Source organism: Somniosus microcephalus, chromosome 20, assembly GCF_052327205.1.
Source record: "Somniosus microcephalus isolate GS21.2 chromosome 20, FLI_Smic_1.0, whole genome shotgun sequence".
NCBI lineage: Eukaryota > Metazoa > Chordata > Chondrichthyes > Squaliformes > Somniosidae > Somniosus > Somniosus microcephalus.
In genome coordinates, this window is record NC_141006.1 from 38,214,931 (window position 1) to 38,240,038 (window position 25,108).

The 25,108-nt window shown below is 48.4% G+C and overlaps 1 protein-coding gene across 2 annotated transcripts in view; it reads left to right on the plus strand.

Moving 5' to 3' along the window:
- Positions 1-23,112, plus strand: part of LOC147103127 (transmembrane protein 35B-like) — a 108,354-nt gene extending 85,242 nt beyond the window's left edge. The window contains exon 3 of one of the 2 annotated variants that reach the window (XM_085962454.1): positions 16,403-18,118. In XM_085962454.1, coding sequence (XP_085818580.1) covers positions 16,403-16,533 — 131 coding nt within the window. In that variant the 3' untranslated portion in view covers positions 16,534-18,118. Of the gene's footprint in view, positions 1-16,402; positions 18,119-21,799 lie in introns of those variants that run through there. The other variant, XM_085962453.1, reaches the window with a different exon arrangement.
- The last annotated feature ends 1,996 nt before the right edge of the window (positions 23,113-25,108 follow it).

A 25,108-nucleotide genomic window follows, 5' to 3' on the forward strand; every position in this document is an offset into this window, starting at 1 on the left:
TGCAGGACAGCAATGTTTTCCTGGCAACCTTCGCTTTCCTTTGTAGCTTGTCTACCTGTTCCTTTAACTCTTTGGAGGAAAAATTGAGTCGCGCCCCCTTTGGGGCACTAACTTTGCCGGGGCGCTACTTTTAGCGCCCCAAAAAAACTAGCCCCCCTGCCCCCCCGTGGCCGAAATTGAATGGTAGCGCCCCCAGAGGGAAGTGGGGCTCTACTGGAAGCGCCCCGCCTCCGTCTTGGGGCGCTGTGAGGGAATATCGCAGCGCTACGTCCCGCAGCGCTAAGCTCTGCGGCACATCGCACCGCGGTACTGTAGGCCTTCCTCCCCTTATAGGGGACTGGCCTTGCGCAGTGCGACCCGGGGCCCAGCTGGGCTACTGGGGATCGGAGTGCCGGCAAAAGAGCCCAGCACTCAAGGGAAGTGCCGGGCTTACAGAACGCAGCCGGCACTCTGTCGGGGGTGGGGGGGCGCTTGCTGAGGAGGCCGGGGACGGCAACGGGAGCAGGTGCTGGCAGGCGGCCAACAACAAAAATGGCCGCCCGGCACCTCGCCTTTGATTAGCGTTGTCCCGGCCGCAGGTAGGCCCAACTGACTCCGTCGGATATAGCGTCCGGCGGTAAGTCAGGGGGCGCTACCAAAGATCGCGGCTGTGGCGGGAGCGGGGCGCTGCGCATGGTGATGCCGTCATCGCCGGCGGCGCAGCCCCGGGGGGCGCTAACGGTTACTGCCGCCGCTAACCTCCCACTGATTTTCGTGGGAGGCGTTGGCGGCACTGCACCCGGGCACTAGTTGCTTTGCGCCCTGTTAGCACCTTCTGTTTTTCCTATTTAACTGAGGTGCACATGTGTGCTCCTTAGGCCAACTTATTTTTAGGATGTCCATCGCCTCAGGCACGCCTGTTTTCTCTGTCAGGCTATCTGTCAACTGTTCCCTGTGATGTGCCAACACCATTGTATCTCTGGTTTTACTTATTTGACATGCTCCCTCTCACTCTGAGTTCCTTACCCAGCCTTAGCGATGATCACACATGGTCGACCAAGTCTTCGCGGTCGACCAAACCGAGATCCGTATGACTCCTGCTCTGTGATCCACTTCTGACACCATTGTAAGATTTGGATCGCAGGTCACACACACATTACTCAAAGGGTCTTAGGAGTCATAGGTCATTTTAAGGAGCGGCAGATCAAATATAATCAAATACAACACGCAATCAGGATAGTCATACAACCTGTAACAGTTGAGAACGGTTTACCGGCCTCAGAATGGATGGATGGACATTGGGGCCTGCGGCAGTGGTCTCTTTCTCTTTGGTCGTGTCCCGAGGCTGACGGAGGTGTTAAGCCGAAGCTAGCATGGATCCACCTCGGGGAAGCTCTTCCCCTTTCTGCCTGTTTTCCCCTTTCGGCTGCCCGTTTATATACTTTATTTCGGGGGCGAGGGCGGTGGATACCTTGCGTCAATCATTTATTTAATAATTTTTACCCATTCACTTGTCCAATTACAGAGGAATAGGAACCTATGGCAGACCCCTCCCAGTCTCATCATTCCTCTGCTTATCTCTTGTTTGGACATCTTGCTACCTTCTCCTGGACAGTTTGTCTATCATGAGGCTCCTTACTTGACCTTTTATCAGGCCCAGCTATGCCTACTCGAAGGCCTGTTCTGTGTTATGTCCTTGTAGCGAGCTCTCTGTGAAAATCTTCATCTGACCTGATTAGAATTGTTCTGTGTCATCAACTCAGGCAGACTGCTGAGCTAGGGAAACCCGTATTTTATCATAAGATATTATTTCTTACAATTCCCAATTTCTTACAATTCATGATTTCTCACGGTAGTTAAATATTAATATTAAAGCTTGTTGGCTTAAGTATGATTTTTCATATCGGGTATCAGTTTCAATACATTAAATAAACTGGAGTATTGCGTCCAGTTCTGGTTACCACACTTTAGGAAGGATGTGAAGGCCCTTGAGAGGGTGCAGTGGAGATTTACCAGAATGGTTCTAGGGTTGGGGGATCTTAGCTACAAGGATAGGTTGGAGAAGCTGGATTTGTTTTCATTAGAGCAAAGGAGGTTGAGGGGTGATTTGATAGAGGTGTACAAGATTATGATGGGTTTGGATACGCTAGACGGGGAAAGGCTGTTCCCACTAGTTGATGGTACAAGGACTAGGGGACACAGATTTAAGGTTTTGGGCAAGAGATACAGGGGAGATGTTAGAAAAAACTTTTTTACGCAGCAAGTGGTGAGGACCTGGAACTCGCTGCCGATGGAAGCGGAGACACTTGGGGAAAAATTCAGTTGGTTGCGCCACCCGTTAGTGCCTTAAGAGGGCGCTAAGTGGGGCGCAAACCAACTAGCGCCCGGGTACGGCACTGCCCACGCCTCCCACCAAATTCAGCGGGAGGTTAGTGGTGGCGCTAACCGTTAGTGCTGCGCCGCTGGCGATGACATCATCGGTGTGCGCAGCGCCCCGTTCACGCCCCGGCTGCGATCTTCGGGAGCGCCCCCTGATTTACTGCCGGACGCTATGTCCGACAGGGTCAGGGTGGCGTACCTGCGGCTGGGGAGGCGCAAATTAAAGGCGAGGTGCGGTGCGGCCATTTTTGTTGCTGCCTGCGCTCCCGTCCCCGGCCTCGGGAATCCCCCCCCCCCCCCCCCCCCCCCCCCGGCGGAGTGCCGGCTGCGCTCCAAGAGCCCGGCACTTCTCTTGGGTGCCGGGCTCTTTTGCCTGCACTGCCGATCCCCGGGGGCCCAGCTGGGCCCCAGATTGCGCTGCACAAGGCCCCTCCCCTTTAAGAAGGGGAGGAAAGCCTGCAGTACCACAGCACGACGTGCCGTAGCGTGTGGCGCTGCGGCACGTAGCGCCACAATATTCACTCGCAGCGCCCCAAGGAGGAGGCGGGGCGCCTCCAGTAGTGCCCCGCTTCCCTTTGGGGCGCAACCGACCAATTTCCGGCGCGGGGGCGCTAATTTTTCCGGGGTGCTACTTTTAGCGCCCCGGCGAAGTTAGCGCCTCAAACGGAGCTAGACTGAATTTCTCCCCCTCAATGTTTTCAAGGGGAGACTGGATAGGCACTTGAGGGAAATAAACTTGCAGGGCTGCGGGGATAGAGCGGGGGAATGGGACTGACTCGATTGCTCTACAGAGTGATGGGCTGAACGACCTCCTTCTATGCCGTTATGACTCTGAAGGAAAAATTCAGTATCACCTGTTTGGGGTGCCATTATCGGCCGTGCGCAAAGTTTAGCGCCTGGCACTAATTATCACCTCCGACTGCAAACTTGGCTTTTATCGCCCCTGGAGGTGATTGGAGCGCTAAATCAGGTGCTACACACCTGTCTTAACGTGCAAAGGCCGAGGAGCGAGGCGCTAATTCAGAGCGCGGGCGCAGCGCAGGTGATGTCAGTTAGCGATGGAAAACAGACACACTGGCGCTGGACAGTTCTTAAAGGGGAGGGTCGATCTTGCTCTCCAGCCACACCCTGCTCATTGGAGCCTTGAATCTCGGCCTGGAGAGACCTGTGCCTAAATCTTCCAGCCAAGGATTATGGAGAGGGTGAGAGAACAAGCTCAGCGCTTCATTGAGCGGGCCTTGGAGGCTCTGGTTGACGCGGTGGAGCGCAGAAGATCTATACTCTACCCTGAGAGTGGCAGAAGGCCTTTGCCGCGCGAGTACAGAAGAGTGTGGAGGGAGGTGGCTCAGCACGTCTCCTCCAGGAGCATGGTGCCCAGGACCCATACACAATGTAGAAAAAAGTTCAACGACCTCACTCGGGTCGTCAGGGTGAGTGTCTTTTTTTCAATACCTTTCCATTCCATCCATCTCAACCTCACTCTATGGCCAGAGGGTCTTAAAACCCCAATATCCAACACCTATGGCCCTCTCATGAAACACACACGCACATTCCACACTTTGCATACAGTAAGGGCTATTCACCTATGGGAGGCACATCAGGCAAGACCATGGCTGCATACAGTAAGGGCTATTCAATTATGGGAGGCACATCAGGCAAGTCTATGGCTGTATATTTACTCAGACGCCATCCTTTTTCTTGCAGGCCAAGCTATCTCATAATAGGAGACAGCAACAACGGATGGGCGGAGGGCGGCCTCAGCTCCAACCCCTCAGCGATCTTGAGGTGCGCGTCCACAGGATTGTGGCAAGCCAGGTGATCGGTCCCGTCGCCCCTGGAGAGGCCGACCCCGTTCTGGACAGCAATGGTAAGGTCATCACCTTTTTGTCCTCTCTCCTTCCACTTGTCCCTCACAACACCAGCCTTTGACACTTTCAATCCAACTTACTAAATCGCTGCACTCCTTCCTCCCTTACTGCCACTCTGTCCTCACGCTAAAGCCACTCTTGTACTTCCCTGCTTTCAGATGGTGATTTACCAGGTGAGGAGACGGCCCTCAAGCTGCCAGTGGGAGTGAAGCTGCAGGTGAGGAGGAAGATGAAGCCGGAGCATCAGCACCACCCTCTCTCGAGGAAGCCCATGCCCACACTGGGAACACGCCTTCCCTGGAGGGGAGCAGGGGGGAAGGGTCTTTTGAGGGTGAAGCTCCAGGACCCAGCGGGCTGCAGCAACGCGATGGGGGTAGGGAAGCTCGGGGGGCCTTCTCCCCGGAGGGAGAGTATGCCAGCAAGTCCTGCTGCACTGGACGCAGCGGAGGAGCAGTTCATCACTGAACTGAACACCCAGGCGGTGGACATGCACACTGAGCTCATGGGTGCAGTGGGAAGGGTGCCCGAATGCATTGAATCATTGGCAAGGAGTGTGGAGCACTTCGCTGTAGCACAGGTGGATGCACGCTAAAGCTTAGTGCTGCAATTCAGTCACTGGCTGCCATGACCCCATCTCAGACTGCTCTCATGCAGACTCAGATTGAGGCCACGCGAGCACTGACTGCTGCCATCGTCGCTGGTTCAGACACATTTCCCCGGGGCTCTCACTGCGCCGCAGCAGGCCAGCAATCTGTGCTCCAGCAGATTGCTCCGGATGCTGAAGTGCTGCCCCGTGGGAGTTCCAGTGTGTCGGTCGAGCAGGGAGTTGCTGTCCTCTCTCAAGATGACAGCATTCCTGCTGCCACCACTGTCACTTCCCCATTGCACTTACCACCACCTGTAGGACAGACTGCTGCCGCCCATGCAGAGTTGGTGCAGTCTGCAGCCGGGCCCTCCAGGCCCAGAGCTGGTCGAGGCCGTCCTTCAAGGGCATCTGCAGTCTCAGGTTGTGACAATCAGCAGCCTTGCTGCAGCCACTGGGGCCCCATTACGGAGGAGCAGTAGGGTGGGAAGGGGGGGAAGTGCGCAAGGGAAGGAGATCCCCCTTGAAGGGCAAAAAGTAAGAGGTGTGACAAAATGTTGGTCAATTTTTTATTAAAGGCCGAGGTTCGTGTTCACACTTTTGTTTAGTGTTTTGGACATTATCTCCAGGTTGTGAGAACCAGTTATGCTAATGACTTTTTTTGTGTTTCTTTCTATTAGTTTGTCATGAAGAAATGACACACACAGAGTTTGTAAAATAAATAAGTTTTTGTATTCAAAATGTACATGTTTGGTCTTTGGAATCATTGCTGCCTTGGCTAGCTTAGGGGTTGCGGGTTGGTTTCATTCATGTTGTTCTCCATGCCAGAAGCCATCTTCTGAGTAGGGGCCTAGAAGCGGCTTGCTATCAGCCGTTGACGGACGGCCCTTCCAGTTTCCACATTGTGGGCCTCCCTCCCGCCTTGGTGCTGCTGATGATCCTCTTCCTCCTCCTCCTCCTCCGGTGGTGCTCCAAGGCCTGGTGGCATTGACTGGGTCCTGAAGATTGCCAGCTTATGCAGCATGCAGCACACAACTATGAAGAGGGAGACTCGCTCAGGCGAGTACTGCAGGGCTCCTCCTGAGTGGTCCAGACAGTGGAACCATGCTTGAGCATGCCGATTGTGTGCTCAACGATGTTCCTGGTGGCAAGATGGCTCTCGTCATACCGCAGCCCAGCAGGGGTGTTGGGGGTACAGAGCGGTGTCATCAGCCAGGTGCACAGTGGATAACCCTTGTCCCCGAGGAGTCGACCACTTGGGTGATGCGGTGCCTGGAAAAGTTCTGCCACCGCAGTCTGGCGCAGGATGAATGCATCGTGGCTGCTGCCAGGATAGCGGGCATTGACAGCGAGTATCAGCTGTCTGTGGTCACACAACAACTGGACGTTTAAGGAGTGGAATCCCTTTCGGTTGCAGAAATCCTCTGCATTCTCATGGGGTGCACACAGTGCCACATGCGTGCAGTCAATGGCGCCCTGCACCATGGGGAAGCCCGCTATCCTCGCAAAGCCCAATGCGCGTTCATGCTGTTTGGCCCGGGTCATCGGGAAAGAGATGTACTGTCGTCTCCTTTTATAGAGGGCATTTGTGACCTGATGGATGCAGCAGTGGACCGCGAACTGGGAGATATTGGCGATGTCCCCAGTAGATGCTTGAAAGGAGCCAGTGGCATAAAAGTTCAGAGCCACTGTGATCTTCACTGCCACCGACAGAGACGTCCTGGTCCTCAGTAGAGGCTGCAGATCTGGCTGCAGCAGGTGGTAGGGTTCACTGACCACCTCCTTGCTGAAGCACAGCCTTCGCAAACACTGCTTATCAGACAAATTAATGTAGGAGAATTGTTGGCGAAATACCCTGGGAGGGTAAGGTCTCCTGTACAGAGGACTGTTGGCCCACCTCCGTCGGCCATGATTGCCACTCTCTCTGCGTCTCTGTGTCCTCCGAATGTGATGGAGAAGGACAACGTTCCCATCCATTGCAGCCCCCATAGTCTCTTGGCAATCAAAGTAATGAAGGTCAAAAACAAAAGTACCTGCAAAGTGATGCTCAGTAGCCAAAATTACTTCACACAGCGTTGACTATGCAGAAGTCTCTCCTCTCTCTCAGAATCTCACTCTCTGTCAGAACGAGTGGTGCAAAAATGTCTACCACAGAAAAAGCCAGGAAGAGGCCGCCTTTAAATAGCGCTCCCCCAGCCTCACAGCGACTGGGAAACGTTCCAGTCTACCTGTCGTTGCTTGCACCACTCAATATCCGGTCAGGGGCGCCACAAAGGCGTTGCACGATCGAATGACATCAAGATCTGCGGGCGCAGGAGATTGGGGCGGTATTGTTTAGCGCCACCGCAAAATGTCTGGTTAATTTCGCGAGTGGCGCAGACATTGCCGCGCCCGGGCGCTAGTTGCTTTGCGTCCCATTAGCGCCCTCTTAAGGTGCTAATGGGAGGCGCAAACCAACTGAATTTTTCTCCCTATGACTTAAACCTAGTGACAATATCAGAAAAGTACATGAGGCTAGACGTACACTCAAATGACGTAAATTAAGCAATCTTTCATCCACTGTACACTTTAGGTGGGAAATTATTTAATGTTCATTCACCGTTACAAGAAAAAGCTATGAGGTGATGGGTAATTTCAACATGATGCTTATCACTGCTTTTTTTTGAATAAAATTTATGCTTGTGGTTTTATTTATTGTATATAGGAAATTGCTGTTTACTTCACCGATTCCAAGCACTCGTAACAAGCTAGTTTGAGAGGCTTGGTGTATGAAAAGTCCCAGGTCACTTGTGCTGAAATGTGGTTTTCATTATTGAAAAGGTCTGCAAGTTTTTAACCAGTTCTCAGCACTAAGCTGAAAGTCCAAATTAGACGGAAAATGCATGAGGAATGTAACTTGTAACACGTACTTAACTTGCTTAACCACAGTTGCAGAAGAGATCAGATCATGCTGGAAAAATCCTGACTGGGCACAGTAAAGCATGAACAAAATTAGAACAAGTGGAAAATCTGCATCTAAAGGCTGAGATGCTGTTCCACCGAGACTGGCATCCCCTTTAGTGCCTTGTCCCAGTCCCCTGAGCCTGCATGGTGAGTGTTTAGTTAAACGGAGCCTGATCCTGATCTCCCCTAGCAACAACTTGTACACTTCACAACCAGGAGTGGGAATAATAGCTGTTTCCCCTCGCCTTTCCTTTCAGCCTCGCCTTTCAGTAGCTCTAAAACTTTCTCCAGCCCTACAACCTTCTGAGAACTCTGCATTTCTCCAACAGCCTACATTTTATTAAACTGTTCCAGTTACGTGCAAGGACTTGAGTATATTGGATATTTCTCAGTTTCTAATCAGTAATGACATTGGCCCGGATTTTGCGGTCAGTGGCGAATGAACAGCGCTTGCCGTTCATTATGTGATGAAATATTCCATTCATCACTGCCTGTGACTGTGGTTGGTTTCAGGTTTCCCCTCACCATTAGAAACATAGAAACATAGAAGATAGGAGCAGGAGTAGGCCATTCGGCCCTTCGAGCCTGCTCCGCCATTCAACGAGATCATGGCTGATCATCCAAACCCTAGCACCCGGTCCCTACACCGACAGCCATCCCACACAAGCCCCATCTCCGTAACCCCGCGTATTTAATCCCCCCTAACACTAAGGGCCAATTTTTTTTTATCGTGGCCAATCAACCTAACCCGCACATCTTTGGACTGTGGGAGGAAACCGGAGCACCCGAAGGAAACCCACGCAAACACGGGGAGAATGTGCAAACTCCACACAGACAGTCACCCGAGGCCGTATTTGAACCCGGGTCCCTGGCGCTGTGAGGCAACAGTGCTAACCACTATGCCACCGTGCTGTTGTATTGCCTGTGACTGTGGTTGTATTGCCTGTGACTGTGGTTGGTTTCAGGTTTCCCCCTCACCATTGTATTGCCTGTGACTGGTTGGTTTCAGGTTTCCCCCTCACCATTGTATTGCCTGTGACTGTGGTTGGTTTCAGGTTTCTCCTCACCATTGTATTATATATTGGAATGTATGGAATGTGTTGTGTGTAGGGCTCCGCCCATACCTGGCCTCTATGTAAGCCAGCTCAGCCTGGCCTCACATCCAGTACTGCAGAGCTCCAGATGGAAGATACCTCTCTCCACTGCGTGTTATCTTCTAAGTTAATAAAAGCCTTGTTTTGTTCCGCTAACATCGAGTCTCGGGATTATTGAGGCACATCAATTTTATTAACTTATTTTTCAACACAATGGATCAACTCCTGAAACCCGAACGTTTGGATTTGGATCAGCATGCTCCGGACGCATCAGCACGCTTCGGACACTGGTTTATGTGTATGGAATTCTTCCTGGACAATTCCGCAGCCGTCAAAGACGCTACGGACGCTGCGAGTATGAAACTCGGAATTCTGCGGAATTGGGTAAGCCACCGGGTTTACCCCCTCATCCAAGACGCCGACACGTACCTGGCCGCCTGCGACATCTTAAAGGCGCATTACCAGCAGCCTACGAATGAGGTGTATGCTAGGCATCTGCTCGCCACTCGCGCACAGCGACCTGGGGAATCGGTGGAGGAGTTCCTAGGCACCCTGAAAATGCTTGGCAAAGACTGCAAGTGCCGAGATGTAAAAGCCGCAGTGTACACCGACGAGCTTGTTCGCGATGCCTTTATCACAGGCCTCAGCTCCACTTACATCCGGCAAAGACTGCTGGAAAAAACGGGATTGGACCTGAAACAGGCTGCGGACACCGCGCGATCCCTGGATGTGGCCCAGAGAAACTCGGACGCCTACTCTTCAGTCCACGCCGCCACGTGTGCACCAAGGGCGCCGCCATCTTGGAAGGCATCTTCCCCGCCCGGCAGCCCGACACCGCCGGGGCCCCGCTCTCCCCCCAGAAGCCCTACGACAGCCGCGACGCGTCGGGGACCCAACTGCTACTTCTGCGGGCAGCCAAAGCACACCAGAAACCTGTGCCCGGCGAAAGGCACCACCTGCTTTAAGTGCGGTAAGAAGGGGCACTTCGGGAAGGTGTGCAGAGGGAACCCCGCCGGAAAACCAAAACCCGCCGCGTGTGCGCCGTGGGAGCGGCCATCTTGGACGCCATCTTGCCCGACCTCGTGGGGTCCGCCATCTTGTGAGCAGACAGTGTGGACGCCATCTTGTCTCGATCAGGGCCCTACAGTGGCATCGGTCACAGTGGACCAGACCAGGCCCCACCCGCTATCCAAATCAATGGTGGACATCGAGGTAAACGGGTGCCGGGTTAAATGTTTAATTGACAGTGGAAGCACGGAGAGTTTTATCCACCCTGAACTGGCACAACAACTCTCCCTAAAGGTGGTCCCTACTCGGGGTACCATCTCTATGGCTGATAAAACCCAGACATCGACCATTCTGGGTTACTGCACGGTACAATTGTCCGTTAACGGGATGGTATACGATAATTTTAAAGTATTAATCATGAAGAATCTATGCGCGAGCGTGATCTTGGGCCTGGATTTCCAGTGCAACCACCAAAGCATCACGCTCAAGTACGGTGGGTCCCAGCCGCCCCTCACAGTGTGCGGCCTGGCTACCCTGAAGGTAAAGCCGCCTTCGCTATTTGCGAACCTTACCCCTAACTGCCGGCCAATAGCGACAAAAAGCAGGAGGTACAGCTGGGAGGACAGGCGGTTTATCGCGACCGAGGTAGACAGGCTCCTGAAAGAGCGCATTATTGAATGCAGCAATAGCCCGTGGCGCGCCCAAGTGGTGGTGGTAAGGGGTAGCGAGAAGAAACGGATGGTGATCAACTATAGCCAAACGATCAACAGGTACACCCAACTAGATGCCTACCCGCTACCCCGCATATCAGAAATGGTGAACCAAATCGCCCAATACCGGGTGTTCTCCACCATCGACCTCAAGTCAGCGTACCACCAGCTCCCTATCAGACCAGAGGACCGCCCGTACACCGCCTTCGAGGCAAACGGACGCCTCTACCAATTCCTCAGAGTCCCCTTTGGGGTGACGAATGGGGTCTCGGTCTTCCAGAGGGAGATGGACCGCATGGTCGATGACCACCGCTTGCAGGCAACCTTCCCCTACCTCGACAACGTCACCATCTGCGGTCACAACCAGCAGGATCACGACTCGAACCTCGAGAGGTTCCTGAAAACCGCACAAAAACTCAACCTCACCTACAACGAGGACAAGTGCATTTTCAACACCACGCGCCTCTGCATACTAGGCAGCGTGGTGGAGAATGGGGAAATCGGACCAGACCCCGACCGATTGCGCCCCCTACGGGAGCTGCCCCTGCCCAACACTCCCAAAGCCCTGAAAAGGTGCCTGGGGTTATTCTCTTATTATTCCCAATGGGTCCCCAACTACTCCGACAAAGCCCGCCCCCTCTTGAAAGCATCCTCTTTTCCGCTCTCTGCTGAGGCCCACGCCGCCTTCAAAAGCATTAAGCAGGATATTGAGCGGGCCACGCTACAGGCAGTGGACGAGAACACTCCATTTCAAGTGGAAAGTGATGCGTCTGACTTTGCCTTGGCGGCCACCCTCAACCAGGTGGGGCGGCCCGTAGCTTTCTTCTCGAGGACCCTCCAAGGGCCCGAGACCAGACACTCCTCCATGGAAAAGGAGGCCCAAGCCATCGTGGAGGCAGTGCGCCACTGGCGCCACTACCTAGCCGGCAAACGCTTCACCCTACTTACCGACCAGCGGTCGGTAGCGTTTATGTTCAATAATAAACAGAGGGGGAAGATCAAAAATGATAAGATTCTTAGGTGGCGGATCGAGCTCTCCACCTTCGAGTATGACATCATTTACCGGCCAGGGGCCCTTAACGAATCCCCAGATGCCCTCTCACGAGGGATGTGTGCCAGCGCCACCGGGGACCGGCTACAGACCCTCCACAACGACCTCTGCCACCCAGGGGTCACGCGGCTGTTCCACTTCATAAAGTCCCGCAACTTACCCTACTCAATTGAGGAAGTTCGGTCTCTGACCAGGAACTGCCGCACTTGCGCTGAGTGCAAGCCTCGGTTCTACCGCCCAGATAGAGCCCACTTAATCAAAGCTACACGGCCCTTTGAGCGGCTCAGCTTAGACTTCAAGGGCCCCCTCCCGTCCGTCGACCGCAATGTTTACTTCCTGAACATTGTGGACGAATACTCCCGGTTCCCATTTGCCTTCCCCTGCCCAGACATGACCAGCGCCACGGTCATTAAATGCCTCAACAGCCTGTTCTGCCTGTTTGGTATGCCGAGCTACATCCACACGGATAGGGGGGCGTCCTTCATGAGTGAAGAGCTACGCCAGTACATGCTGTCCAGGGGTATCGCCACGAGCCGTACCACCAGCTACAACCCCCGGGGTAACGGTCAAGTGGAGCGAGAGAACGGGACAGTATGGAAAGCAGTCACTCTAGCTCTAAGGACCAAGGGCCTCCCTATCTCCCGCTGGCAGGAAGTCCTCTCAGATGTGCTCCATTCGATACGGTCGCTATTGTGTACTGCCACTAATGCCACGCCTCATGAACGAATGTTTAGCTTTCCCCGGCAATCCACCTCAGGCGTATCCATGCCGTCATGGCTCTCCACCCCAGGTCCGGTATTCGTGCGAAGGCATGTGAGGGGCCATAAGACGGACCCTCTCGTGGAGCCAGTGCACCTACTCCACGCCAACCCCCAATACGCGTATGTCTGGCACGCCGACGGAAGGGAGGACACCGTGTCAATAAAAGACGTCGCCCCAGCCGGTAACGACAACAACCACGGCAATAGCAGCAACAACGACCACAGCAACTCTTACCCACCCACTACTCTTTCTTTCATCACCCCCGGAAGAACATCGACCAACGGCACCCCCACCAACTACCCCTTCAACAACCCTGGCGGCACCCCCGGCAGAGACCCAGGAGGCCACCGGGGACACCCAGCCGACACCCGCGACACCACAACAGCCACGTCGGTCGCAGAGGACTACCAAACCCCCGAACAGACTAAATCTATAGAAGGGGTGAATGTGATGAAATATTCCATTCATCACTGCCTGTGACTGTGGTTGGTTTCAGGTTTCCCCTCACCATTGTATTGCCTGTGACTGTGGTTGGTTTCAGGTTTCTCCTCACCATTGTATTGTATATTGGAATGTATGGAATGTGTTGTGTGTAGGGCTCCGCCCATACCTGGCCTCTATGTAAGCCAGCTCAGTCTGGCCTCACATCCAGTACTGCAGAGCTCCAGATGGAAGATACCTCTCTCCACTGCGTGTTATCTTCTAAGTTAATAAAAGCCTTGTTTTGTTCCGCTAACATCGAGTCTCGGGATTATTGAGGCACATCACATTACACTAGCACTGTACTGTGACTTGCAGTAATTAGAGAGCCAAAACGGCACGGCGCCCTCTACAGGGGATCCGAGATCTGTGTGGCCAGCAATGGTGTATCTCCTTAACCAATCAGATTGAAGAATTATTACTGCGCCACGCAGTCTAAACCAGGAAGTGTAAGTTAGAATAGTTCATCCAATGCCAAATCATGTACAGAAAGCAGAATAAAGAGAGGGAAAGAAAGATGGGATTAAGAGAGAGAGATAAGAGACAGAAAGAAAAAGTAAAAAAACATTTTTTTAATTCTCCAAAGTAACTAAAATCTGAAAGAATGAGACACCACACTTTTAAAAGTGGATTTTCAGTGCCAGAGAATTTGTTTGGCAGTAATTAAGACTTATCACGCCATTAGAAATTCACTTACACTTGAAGGGATAAGCCCTAACTTTTTCTGGCGTGTTTAGTGGATATCTATCATGTAAGTACGGCATATTCACACCCTCCCATGTATGGGAATGCCGAGTCTCTCGGTGAAATACCGGTATAATGAAGCTTCTGGAGGAGCATGGCAATTCGGACAGCATTTTCCTGATTCCTGCATTTAACTGCGCGTGTACAGATGGTGGAAGTTGCTGTCCGATTTACTCCTTAATAACGATGAGCACGAATAGCCTCACTATTATTTCTACCGCAAAACCCTGAATAAAGTACCCTGGACTCCACAGCTAGAACCAAAAATACTTTGTCATTTATAGAAAGTAAGAAAGCAGGAACTTGCATTTATTATAGCACCTTTCATGACCTCCGGATAAACCTAAGTGCTTGACAACCAATAAGTTACGTTTAAAGTGTAGTTACTGTTTTACAGGCAAAGAGAGCAACCTGTGCCCAGCAAGGCCTCGGAAACAGCAATGAGATGAATGACCAGTTTAATCTGTTTGGTGGTGTTGGTTGAGGTTGAGTAGCTTGTTAACTGCTTGTAAAGTTTTAATGGGCTATTATTACAGTCATCGCATCATTGGCTGATTTTTTTTTATTGTTGCCATTCCGAGTAACAAAATCATATTTTATGAATCCTGGGCACCAGTTATTTTGTTAGCAGGTTATAAATAACTATTTAATAAGTGGGTTGTTTTCTTCTTTATTGAACAAAGCTGAAGACCTATCTCAAAATATTCTACTCATAAAATTGCCTATTAACGTCCAATGGAATAGATCAAAGGAGAGATGGGATGTTGTTGGTATGATTTAGGGAGTTAAGTTAGCATTTCAAACTTGTGAACAGCAGCTTTTAGCAGGAGATTTCAGAATCCAAAATAAATCCCATGTTGGCTCAAATTTGACTTTAACTTTTAAAGCTGCAGAATCAAGTCTCCTGAGGTCCCACTATGACTAACGCTCATAGATATCACTTCATTCTACAAGGGTGTCCCACGACCCTGAGACGGTAACCAGATTCTTTGTTACTTTCTCATTGCAATAATCACCCTAACCATTCAACTAATTATTGCTTCTCGATTTTTCTCATTCTTTGCTTTGGTTTTTTTTTCTAAATAAAAAGTCTCTTTCACCATTCTCATAAATCTAGCTGCTTCTGTGGATTCACAGGGAAAGAACATAAGGGTTGTGAAATATTTTGTGTGCAGGATGTTACCTGATTCTTGGAGGGAAACTCCGGACTCTAAGCAGATTTTATTGAATACACAGAACAGTGGTCCAATACCTGGTTTCAAGCATTGATTCATTTTTTTTTATATATCATTCCATCTACACAGGAAAAACAAGTGTCAGAATGACTCAGTTACTGATGACTATGACGAGAAGGCAGGGTGCCTTGTTTGTCACCAGATTTTGATGCTAATCTGCTTGCTGCTACTTCGTGCCTGTGCGCTTTTTAAGGTTTCACTAGAATGCAGGATGGTCATTATCAGACAGAAGACTCTTCTGTTTAAACTCCATTAAAAGAACATTTTTTGTGAATTTATTTTTTCTTCCAGCACCGACATTTATAAAAACTCAGATTGAAAAGGCTGCTCACAATATCCACAATGGCTGATTTGAATCCATAGACAACATTCCTTATCAAATAGAAACATAGAAAAATAGGAGCAGGAGCAGGCCATTTGGCCCTTCGAGCCAGCTCTGCCATTCAATATGATCATGGCTGATCCTCTATCTCAATACCACATTCCCACTCTCTCCCCATACCCCTTGATGCCTTTTGTGTCTAGAAATCTATCTATCTCCTTCTTAAATATATTCAGTGACTTGGCCTCCACAGCCTTCTGTGGTAGAGAATTCCACAGGTTCACCACCCTGAGTGAAGAAATTTCTCCTCATCTCAGTCCTAAATGTCCTACCCTGTATCCTGAGACTGTGACCCCTCGTTCTAGAACCCCAGCCCCTAAACATTCACACCCAACTATCCCCATCACCCACTTCCACGCTCCTTTTTTCTTCTCCTTCTCTCTTTCCTTCCCCCCCCCCCCCCCCTCCACCCACCCCACCCCCTCATGGCCAGCACCAAACATCCGGATCCTCAAATATACCACTCATTGTAGCAATGCATGCTCCCACATATGGAAACAAAACATACACTACCAATATAACCAGTAAAATAACTTTTACTGTGTCGATAAAGTGCTCATGACTAATTAATTAGCTCTTGCAATTGGACATTGATATTTATCTGGTTTAGGACTGAACCATGTACACCAGGAATGCCCCGTGTTCAGTTTGTGCTAAAACCTTTTCCAAAGTGCTTTGGGCTATCCCCCTTAACTCCTCCTTACTCATGCTTGGGTCTGACACCAACTGTGAAGCAATGTTGAAGGTGCTTCATAAGTGTAAGTTGTGTTGCTGTTGTTAGCTTATCTTAGCCAGGGTTGCATACATCAGCTGGGGTTCCCACCCCGATCGCTATCCAGTGAATCTTACAGGAAAGTGCACGTGTTGAGCCTCAGCTGATGATGCAATCGGGTTTTGCTGTGTTGTCCTTCACACTCGTGTCGTCCGCCAACACTTGTGGTCTGGCCTTAGGCATGAAGAATGAGTGAGGTACATAACCCAGCATGAATCAGCACCTGCAAAAGCAAAATGATGAACGTTATTTTGGACGTTGGAGTTTTTCTTGAACGAGTGACCATCCCTTGACATAGTCCATCGAAATGGTTTCGGTCCTTAAAGCCTGGAGTTGCTGTTCAGGGGAAAGCTGTGGCTTTGTAAAAGGTAGACAGTAGTGTATTTAATTGTCCTTGTTTATGACTCTGCAGGGGAGATATGTTCCATCCTGATGCTAAAGGAACCCCGTTACCTGTGCATACCATCTGCCGTCTTACTTGGCTTCCAGCTGCTGCTCCTCTATACCTGGGGAAAAGACAGAGAGAAACAGAAGAAAGAGTAGCCATCACTCTCCTCAGTTGCAGGCACTGGGGACCAGTTTGGATCATACATAGTGTCTGACTATTTTAAAAGCAAAAGTAAAATATATACAACATACCTACTGAAGGGGATTAATACAGTGCTTTGATCTGAATTCAGAAGGTCAGCTGGGAATAAGCAGGTAGAAATGAGGGAATAGGTGGGAGGGGGGTGGGATCTGGAAGAGGGAGGGACATTCCGCTGCTGAATGTCTAAGTTTACAGTTTTGACAGGACTGAAATCACCAGATGTAGGCACCTTTGGCCTACGATATATCCAGCTTTCAGTAGGTATACTACTTTTGTTTTTGTGAAACGTTTGCAAAGTAATTTTGTGAATTTTTTTTACTGGGGTGATCTTGGTAAGAATTTGAAAACTGGGGACAGCCAAAAGCATTTCTAAATGTTATAACGTTCTTGGATTAGGGTCTATTTTTGCTTCATTTTGCCATTATTGGTGTCAGCCATGGCTCAGTTGGCAGCACCCGAGCCTCTGAGCCAGATGGTTGTAGTTTCGAGTCCCACTCCAGAGACTTGAGCACAAAATCCAGGCTGACACTCCAGGGCAGTACTGAGGGAGTGCTGCACTGTCGGGAGTTGTCTTTCGGATGAGATGTAAAACCAAGACCTCGTCTGTCCTCACAGTTGGGACGTAATAGATCCCATAGCACTGCTTTGAAGAAGAGATGGGGAGTTCTCTCCGGTGTCCTGGCCAATATTTATCCCTCAACCAACATCATTAAAACAGAATCTCTGGTCACTATCACATTGCAGTTTGTGGGAGTTTGCTGTGTGCAAACTGGCTGCTGCGTTTCCTAAATTGCTGCAGTGACTACATTTAAAAAAGTGCTTCATTGGCTGTAAAGTGCTTTGGGATGTCCTGAGGTCATGAAAGGCGCTATATAAATGCAAGCCTTCCCTTTTTTTTGTGTTGAAATGCTATTTCATTAATCAAACAGTTGATTATATGGCCAGTCTGACAGGAGGGGAATAGTACAACATTTCACATTTAAAAGTGTTAATGGAGGAAAATATATAATTTGCTGTAGGTTTTGTACCTTTTGAATTGTGTTAACCAGCAATAAAAAATCCTTAGGAGGTGTGGAGGGGGTATGTTGAACATGTACTTCAATGCAAACATCCCACTTTGTGCAGGGGTGAGATTGTAAGTGGTGTTAATTTGAATACTGTTGTAGTAAGAATGGCAGTGGTTCATGTGTTAAAATCATAGCATCCTTTTAGTGTTTTAGTGTTTAGAGTTCATTATTACTGAGTTTTCATTGTCTTACTGAAGTTCCTGGCACTTTGAGCCAAGTTTCTAGCACTTGTTTTTTTCCGCTAAGAGATAGAATACTTTGTTCAAGTTCAGTATTCTCATTGTAAAAGGGAAGCAGCAGCGTCTTTCTACCTTGGTGTGTTTTACTGATTACTTCATTTTAATCGCTCATCATCTGGCCCTGTACCTCTGCTGCATTCCTTAGTTCTGTAAAGTCCTCTACCTGCTGCATGCTGTGCTTACTGTATTATTTTGCATTTTGAGAATCAAATAAAAAGATTGTTTAAAAAAAAGATACATTGTAAACCTCTGAATGGAATTAATTGCCTTCTAAATTATAATGACTCTGTTCCTTTGACCACTCCTAATTGTGACCTTGAATTTTATAAAACTGCTGGATGGTACTGTTACATGGACTAAGACTGTTATTGGGGGTCATACAATAGAAGATTGCTCGAGAGAGGGGTGCATTCTAGAAAGGGTCTTTATTTTTACATGGTTTCTGTATTAGTGAGAAATCCAGCAGCAATATGTGACGCAATGATGGCCATATTTTAGAGATGATCCTTGTATTGGAAAGGAAGCCAGTAAGGGTGCAGGTAAGCTCGGAGCACTCTAGTGACTGAGTGCTGTACCTGCACACTCCAGGGGAATGGGAAGTGGGTTTCGCCTGCATTGTGCTATGGGACAGGTAACCTTTGAACTTATCCGTCCTTGTCCTACTGGAGGGGGACACATGGCGTAGAATTTCCACACCCGCGCTTGCCAGCACGCGATTCCCTGCCTTTTCACTTAATATTGCGGGGCTGACCAGCGCAGAAGTGTAATCGCGGCCAATTTCTTTGAAACCGGGAGACAGATTCTTAAACACGTCTGGAGAATTCTGGTAATTGCAGATTTCAGCCTGAAAACACAATGTTTTTGGTTGCGGTTTTAGCTGGCTTCGTGGTGTTCCTCTGGTAGTTAGGTGTGATAATTGTTGTAATGAATGTCAACATGAGGTCCTGAAAAATTATCAATTAAAAAAAGAAAAATACTTTTAGGATGTCTAAGCATACAACATCCACAATTTTAATTTCATTTCAGGAGAACTCTAGGAAATAACACCCGAAGAAGAAATGGTGGCAGAAGGAGGAAAAATTCAGTTTAGTTTTGAAGCTTTTGTTGCTAATGGGAAAGGATACCCTCATAAACTGCTACATAAACTTGGAGTGGCCGAGACTAAAGCTGACACATAGAAACCGCCAGCGCAACCCCATTTCATACCACTATCATAGACAGCATTTTTGATGAGGCTGGGGCTGATTTAGATCACACAGGTTTCGGCTTGTGGTTTCTTTTTTTCTGTTTGGTAGTTTGATCATTTCCCTTTCGATTAGTCTCCCCAGCCAAGATGGGCAGCCTGGATTAATGCCACCAGGCTTCTGCCAGTCCTGCAACCTTTTGAAGAGAAGTCGCCAGACAGTGTTAAGGAACCTTGACTGATTTCCAAGCACCGCCCCCCCCCCCCCCCAAACCCCCCAGCTCAGGAACACTGAGGTCAAGTTACAGGGCTTCCCACTGCTACCCTAGCTCAGATAAGCCAACTCATCACAAAGCAGGGCTTGGAACTCGGAAGGTGGGCACTTCCTGCTTGTGAAGCTCAGTACCGCACTGGATGGGCAGTTGTACCATGAGGGAGCCATGCCTGCAGACTTTTTATACCCTATTTTCTCCACGAGGAAAGTATCAACAATTTGCAATTTAAAATGATGTGTTTCTTTGATCGCTGCTTAGGAGAACTCTGTCACTGACCCATGTGCTCCAATTCACAAAAAACACTGATCTTTTGTGGAAAATGCAGATGCAGGGCAATGATTTGGCTTGTATCTGCATCTTGCACACACGATCAGTGTTTTGTGAGTTGGAGGAATTAAGGGGCAGAGTTCTCATAAGCAGAGTTCTCAACTGACGTTTACATTAAAGGGGAGTAAATAATTAATAGGTGCTCCCAAATCAGGTGTCAAGATAGATGAGGAAGGCACTTCATCCCATTATAGCTCATCCAGCAGGAAAAATCTACAGTTCACACCTCCAACTTTGTCTTAAATGACTTCTGTTTTTTGCTCCTATTGTCCTCGCTGAAGTCCATTGCATGTGTTTGGTGACTCTGTATGAAGACTTCCTGACCTCGGCCTTTTGCCAGTTTGAGCTTGTGCCCAATGTCCTGCTGTCAGGGTTTAGAACATAAGAAAGAAATAGGAGCAGGAATAGGCCACCGCCCCTCGAGCCTGCTCCACAAAATAAATTCTTAGTTCTAGAAATTAAATGGCAATGAAGGGACACCTGGATTTGAACCAGGGACCTTTTGATCTGCAGTCAAATGCTCTCGTTCTGAGCTATACCCCCAGAGCCATGTTTATGTTGAAGTAGTCTTCCAGATTTACTTTTCCTAAACTAGTTAATGTATCTATACCCCCCATTGCTTTCTTTCAAGGCTAAAGAGTCCAAGTCTCTGGAGTCTTTTCATGATTCAGTTTCCCAACACTAGGGCCAAAATTTTCCTCCAGTTCCAGGCACTATTCCAGGGGACGGGGGTGGAAAATTCTTTGGAGATTCACTGTCTACCCATTATCCTTGCCACTTCCAGTCATTTTGGGCTGGCAGTGACAGAATACATCTGCCCAAATATGATATGCAAAGGGAATGCAAATGTCAGGAGTACATCATATGATGTGCTGCCTGTCATTCGTGCCCAAGCAACTGGGCATTTGGAATGCATTCTTCGTGCCCAGTGTTGCTATGGTGTGTGAAAGTGGCATTTAAATCTTAAAGCCCTGGTAGGGAGTTGAATCAAACGTAGGGACCAGCCTACAATTATAAAAAAAAAAATGACATTGCTCATCTGGCCCCGATATATTGCAGCTGGTCTGCTGCAGTGATTTTCCTCTTTCCCTCAGGTAGGCTTCCCGACAGAAGCAGGAACCCTGCCAGGAACGTGCCGACGTTATTTAAATGACCCTGGCCAGGGTTGGGATGGTCCACTGGGGTGGGCGGAACTCTGGCCATCCTAAGATCCGTCGGGGTTCTGCCCACATTGAAAATCCCAGTCAGCTCTGCTCCGCCTCCAGGGCGTGAATGTTCCCCTTGTGTATCATTGAACAATCCAAACTTGGCACTCCAAGGTGTAGTTTGACCACTTAATCATTTCAACACAACCTCCACCGACTTATACTCTAGGGCGCATGTCTTGACTTTCGAAGTCTTCAGATTCTGTGTTTCAGGATCAAGGACTACTTGGAATGAAGTCCCAAAAATCTAATCCAAGGGATGCAATTTTTCAAAATTTCTTTTGAAGGCCAAGGCCATCTTCAAAGACACAAAAGTTCTTTCTCTAAAATAAAATGATAAAGAATAGTGAATTCTACACACCAGCAAGAACCCCATGTTCAGGGGAACCATTTCATAAGAAATGTCTGCCCTAATTCTTCGTTATTCATACTTGGGTCTGACACCCAACTGTGAAGCAACGTTGAAGGTGCTGTAAGTTGTGTTGCTGTTGTTAGCTTATCTCAGCCAGGGTGGTATTTGACTTCAGTATCTCTAGACTAAAAAGCAAAATATCAACCTGGGTTCCCACCTCAATCGCTGTCCAGTGAAGATTACTGGAAAGTGCTCGTGTTGAAGCTGGTGATGTAATCGGGCTTTGCTGTGTTGTCCTTCGCACTCATGTAGCCTGCCAACCCTTACGGTTTGGTCCTGGGCATGAAAAATCAGTCAGTACCTGCAGAAGAGAAGGAAAGAAGACTAAAAGCAACATGATGAACGTTGTTTTGGATATTGCCATTTCCCTCGAGCGAGTGACCATCCCGTGACATAGTCCGTTGGAATGGTTTCTGTCTTTAACGCCTGGAGTTGCTGTTCAGGGGAAAGCTGCGAACTTAGTAAAAGCCAGACATTAATGTATTTAACTGTCTTTGTTTATGACTCCGTAGGTGCCATCTATTCCCTGCTGATGCTGAAGAAACCCCTTTACATGTGCACACCAGCTACCGTCTGCCTTGGCTTACTGCTGCTGCTCCTCTATGTCGGGAGAAGAGACAGACAGAAGCAGAAGGAAGAGTAACCAACACTCTCCCCCGTTCCAGGCACTGCGGACCCGTTTGGATTGTGCATTGTGCCTGAATATTTTAACAGCAAAAAGGAAACTATGTACAACATGGCAACTGAAGGGGATTAATATAGTGCTTTGATCAAAATTCAGTAGGCCCGCTGGGAATTTCTTGTGTAGAATGAGGGAATACTATTCAATAATTAACATCATCATGGAGAGCTCAACAGCTTGCTTGCAATGTGTATGGTGGGGTTGGTGGGTTCTGGAAGAGGGAGGGACATTCAGCTGTAGGATGTCTTAGGTTTACAGTTTGATTGGCAGGACTAGAATCACCAGATGTAGGCACCTCTGGCCTGTGCTATATGTTTCCAGATTTCAGTAGGTAGATTTGTTTTTATGAAACATTTGCAAAATTATTTTCTGTGAATATTCTAATGTGGGGTGATCGCGGTAAGTATTTGGAAACTGGGGGCAGCCAAAAGCCTTTCTAAATGTTACAATATTCCTGGATAATCGTCTACTTTTCATTGTATTTTCTTGTGTTGAAATGCTATTGCATTCATCAAACAGTTGATTATATGGCCAGTCCGACAGTAGGGAAATAGTACAATATTTTACATTTAAAAGTGTTAATGGAGAAAAACACTGTGTATGTTCTGTACCTTTTGAAATTTGAAATGTTTTCACCTGCGATGAAAAATCCTTGGGAGGTGTGGAGGGTCATTGAACATGTACTTCAATGCAAACATCCCACTTTATACAGGGGTGGGATTGTAAATGGTGTTAATTCCAACACAATTGTAGTAATAATGGTGCTGGTTCATGTGCTAAAATCATAGCATCCTTTTAGTATTCCAAATCGAAGAATTCAGTATTACTGAGTTTTAATTACCTTACTGATGTTACCTGACATTTTGAGCCAATTTTCCAGCACTTTTTTTTCCGCTAAGAGATACTTTATAAAGTTCAAATATTCTCATTTTAAAAGGGAAGCAGCACCTCCCTTTCTACCTTAGTGCATTTTACTGTTCCAGTATTTACTGCGCATTGACTTAAGTTTAATCGCACATCATCTGACCTTGTACCTCTTGCATTCTTGAGTTCTGTAAAAACCCTCTACTTGCTGAATGCTGTGCTTACTGTATCATTGTGCATTTTGAGAATCAAATAAAAAGATTGTTTTAAAAAAGACAACACGTTGTAAACCTCTGAATGGAATTAATTCCTAGCAAAATTAAAAATGATTCTGCCCTAAATGGTCCTCTTGGCCACTCTTAATTGACGTAGAGAAGATGTTCCCACTTGGTGGGGAGACCAGAAAAGATGCCATGAATTCAGTAGGGAATTCAGGAGAATATTCTTTACCCAGAGAGTGGGTAGAATGTGGAACTCACTACCACAGGACTAGTTGAGGCAACTAGCATAGATGCATTTAAGGGGAAGCTAGATAAACACACGAGGGAGAAAGGAATAGAGGGATATGTTGATGGGGTTAGATGACGAAGGGTGGGAGGAGGCTCGTGTGGAGCATAAACACTGGCACGGACCAGTTGGGCCAAATGGCCTGTTTCTGTGCTGTAAATTCTATGCAACTTTGTTAATTGTGAACTTAAATTTTATAAAACTGCTGGATTGTACTCTTACTTAGACCGATTGTCTTTTGGGAGTCATACAATCGAAGAATGCTCTAGAGAGGGGTGCATTCTTGAAAGTTTTTTTTTAACATGCTTTCTGTATTAGTGTGAAGTCCATCAGCAGTAGTTGTAGTGCTGGCCATATTTTAGAGAAGTTTCCTGTACTGGAAAGGAAGCCAATAATGGTGCAGTCAAACTCCGAGTGCTGTAGTGACTGCCTGCCCCTACCCTCGAGATGAATGGGAAGTGGGTATCTTCTCCATTGTGCTGTGGGTCAAGTCATCTTAGAACTTATCCAGCCTTGTCCCATTTCTGGAGAAGGAAACATGGGGTAGAATTTCCACATCCGTGCTTGCCAACCTGCGGTGTTCAAGTGAACGGGCAGCAAATTGCAGACTGGCAAGCAGGGATGTGGAAATTCTACCCAATGTGTCATTCCCCTGAGATGGAACAAGGATGGATAAGTTCTAAGGTTACCTGGCCACAATGGAGGAGACAGAAAACATCTCCCCAAATACGATGAAGCTATTTAAAGGGAATGCATGTAACAGGAATACATCATCTGATCCGGTGATCCTGGTATCCAGTGTTGCTACGGTGTGTGAAAGTGGCATTTAAGCTTTAAAGGCCCAGTAGTTAATCGTATGGACCAGGCTACAATTAAAAATAAATTTACACTCCTCTTCAGAGGAAATAGCTGGCCCCGTTTCATTGTGGGAGACCAGCTGTGGAATATTTCCTCTCTCCCTGAGGTGGGCTTCCTGACAAAAACAGGAACCCTACCAGGAACCTGCCGACATTACTTAAATGACCCTGACTCCATGTAATTGGCCAGAGTCAGGATGGTCCACTGAGCTGGGTGGAACTCACTGAACATGGCACTCAAGATGTAGTCTGATCAGAGCACTTAGTAATTTCAACATGACATCCTCCAATTTTTAGGAACATAGGAACAGGAATAGGCCATTCAGCCCCTCGAGCCTGTTCCACCATTCAATTCGATCATGGCTGACCTGTATCTTAATTCCACCTACCCGCCTTGGTTCCGTAACCTTTAATACCCTTGCCTAACAAAAACTCATCAATCTCAATTTTGAACTTTTCAATTGTTCCCCAGCCTCAACAGCTTTTTGGGGCATGTCTCATCTTTGGAAGTTTCGAGACTCTGGACTAGAAACTGGTTAACGCGAAAAGATGGGCTATGCATCCTGATGTGCCCACGCCCGTTCAAAAAGCGCGGGCAGCACGTCAACTTCGTGCTGCCTGTTAATTATAATGATTGCAGCGCACAGCCTAGCGCTGAATGCACTGCTGACGGGCTGTGCGCTCAACAGAGGGCCAAGTATGCATTGTTTGAGCAAGGCTAGCTTTACTTAAAACTAACCTGCTCCTCTTCAAGACAGTCTGCACCTCTTAAAGATGAGCTGCCTTCTGCTGATGAAAATGGTAAAAGTGCTTCAGCACTCACACAAATGGCTGAACAGGCCAGGGGATAGGGTACCCAGGGTCTCGGACACAGCACTCGAGCTTTGTGCAGGAGGTCAACACTGGAAGGG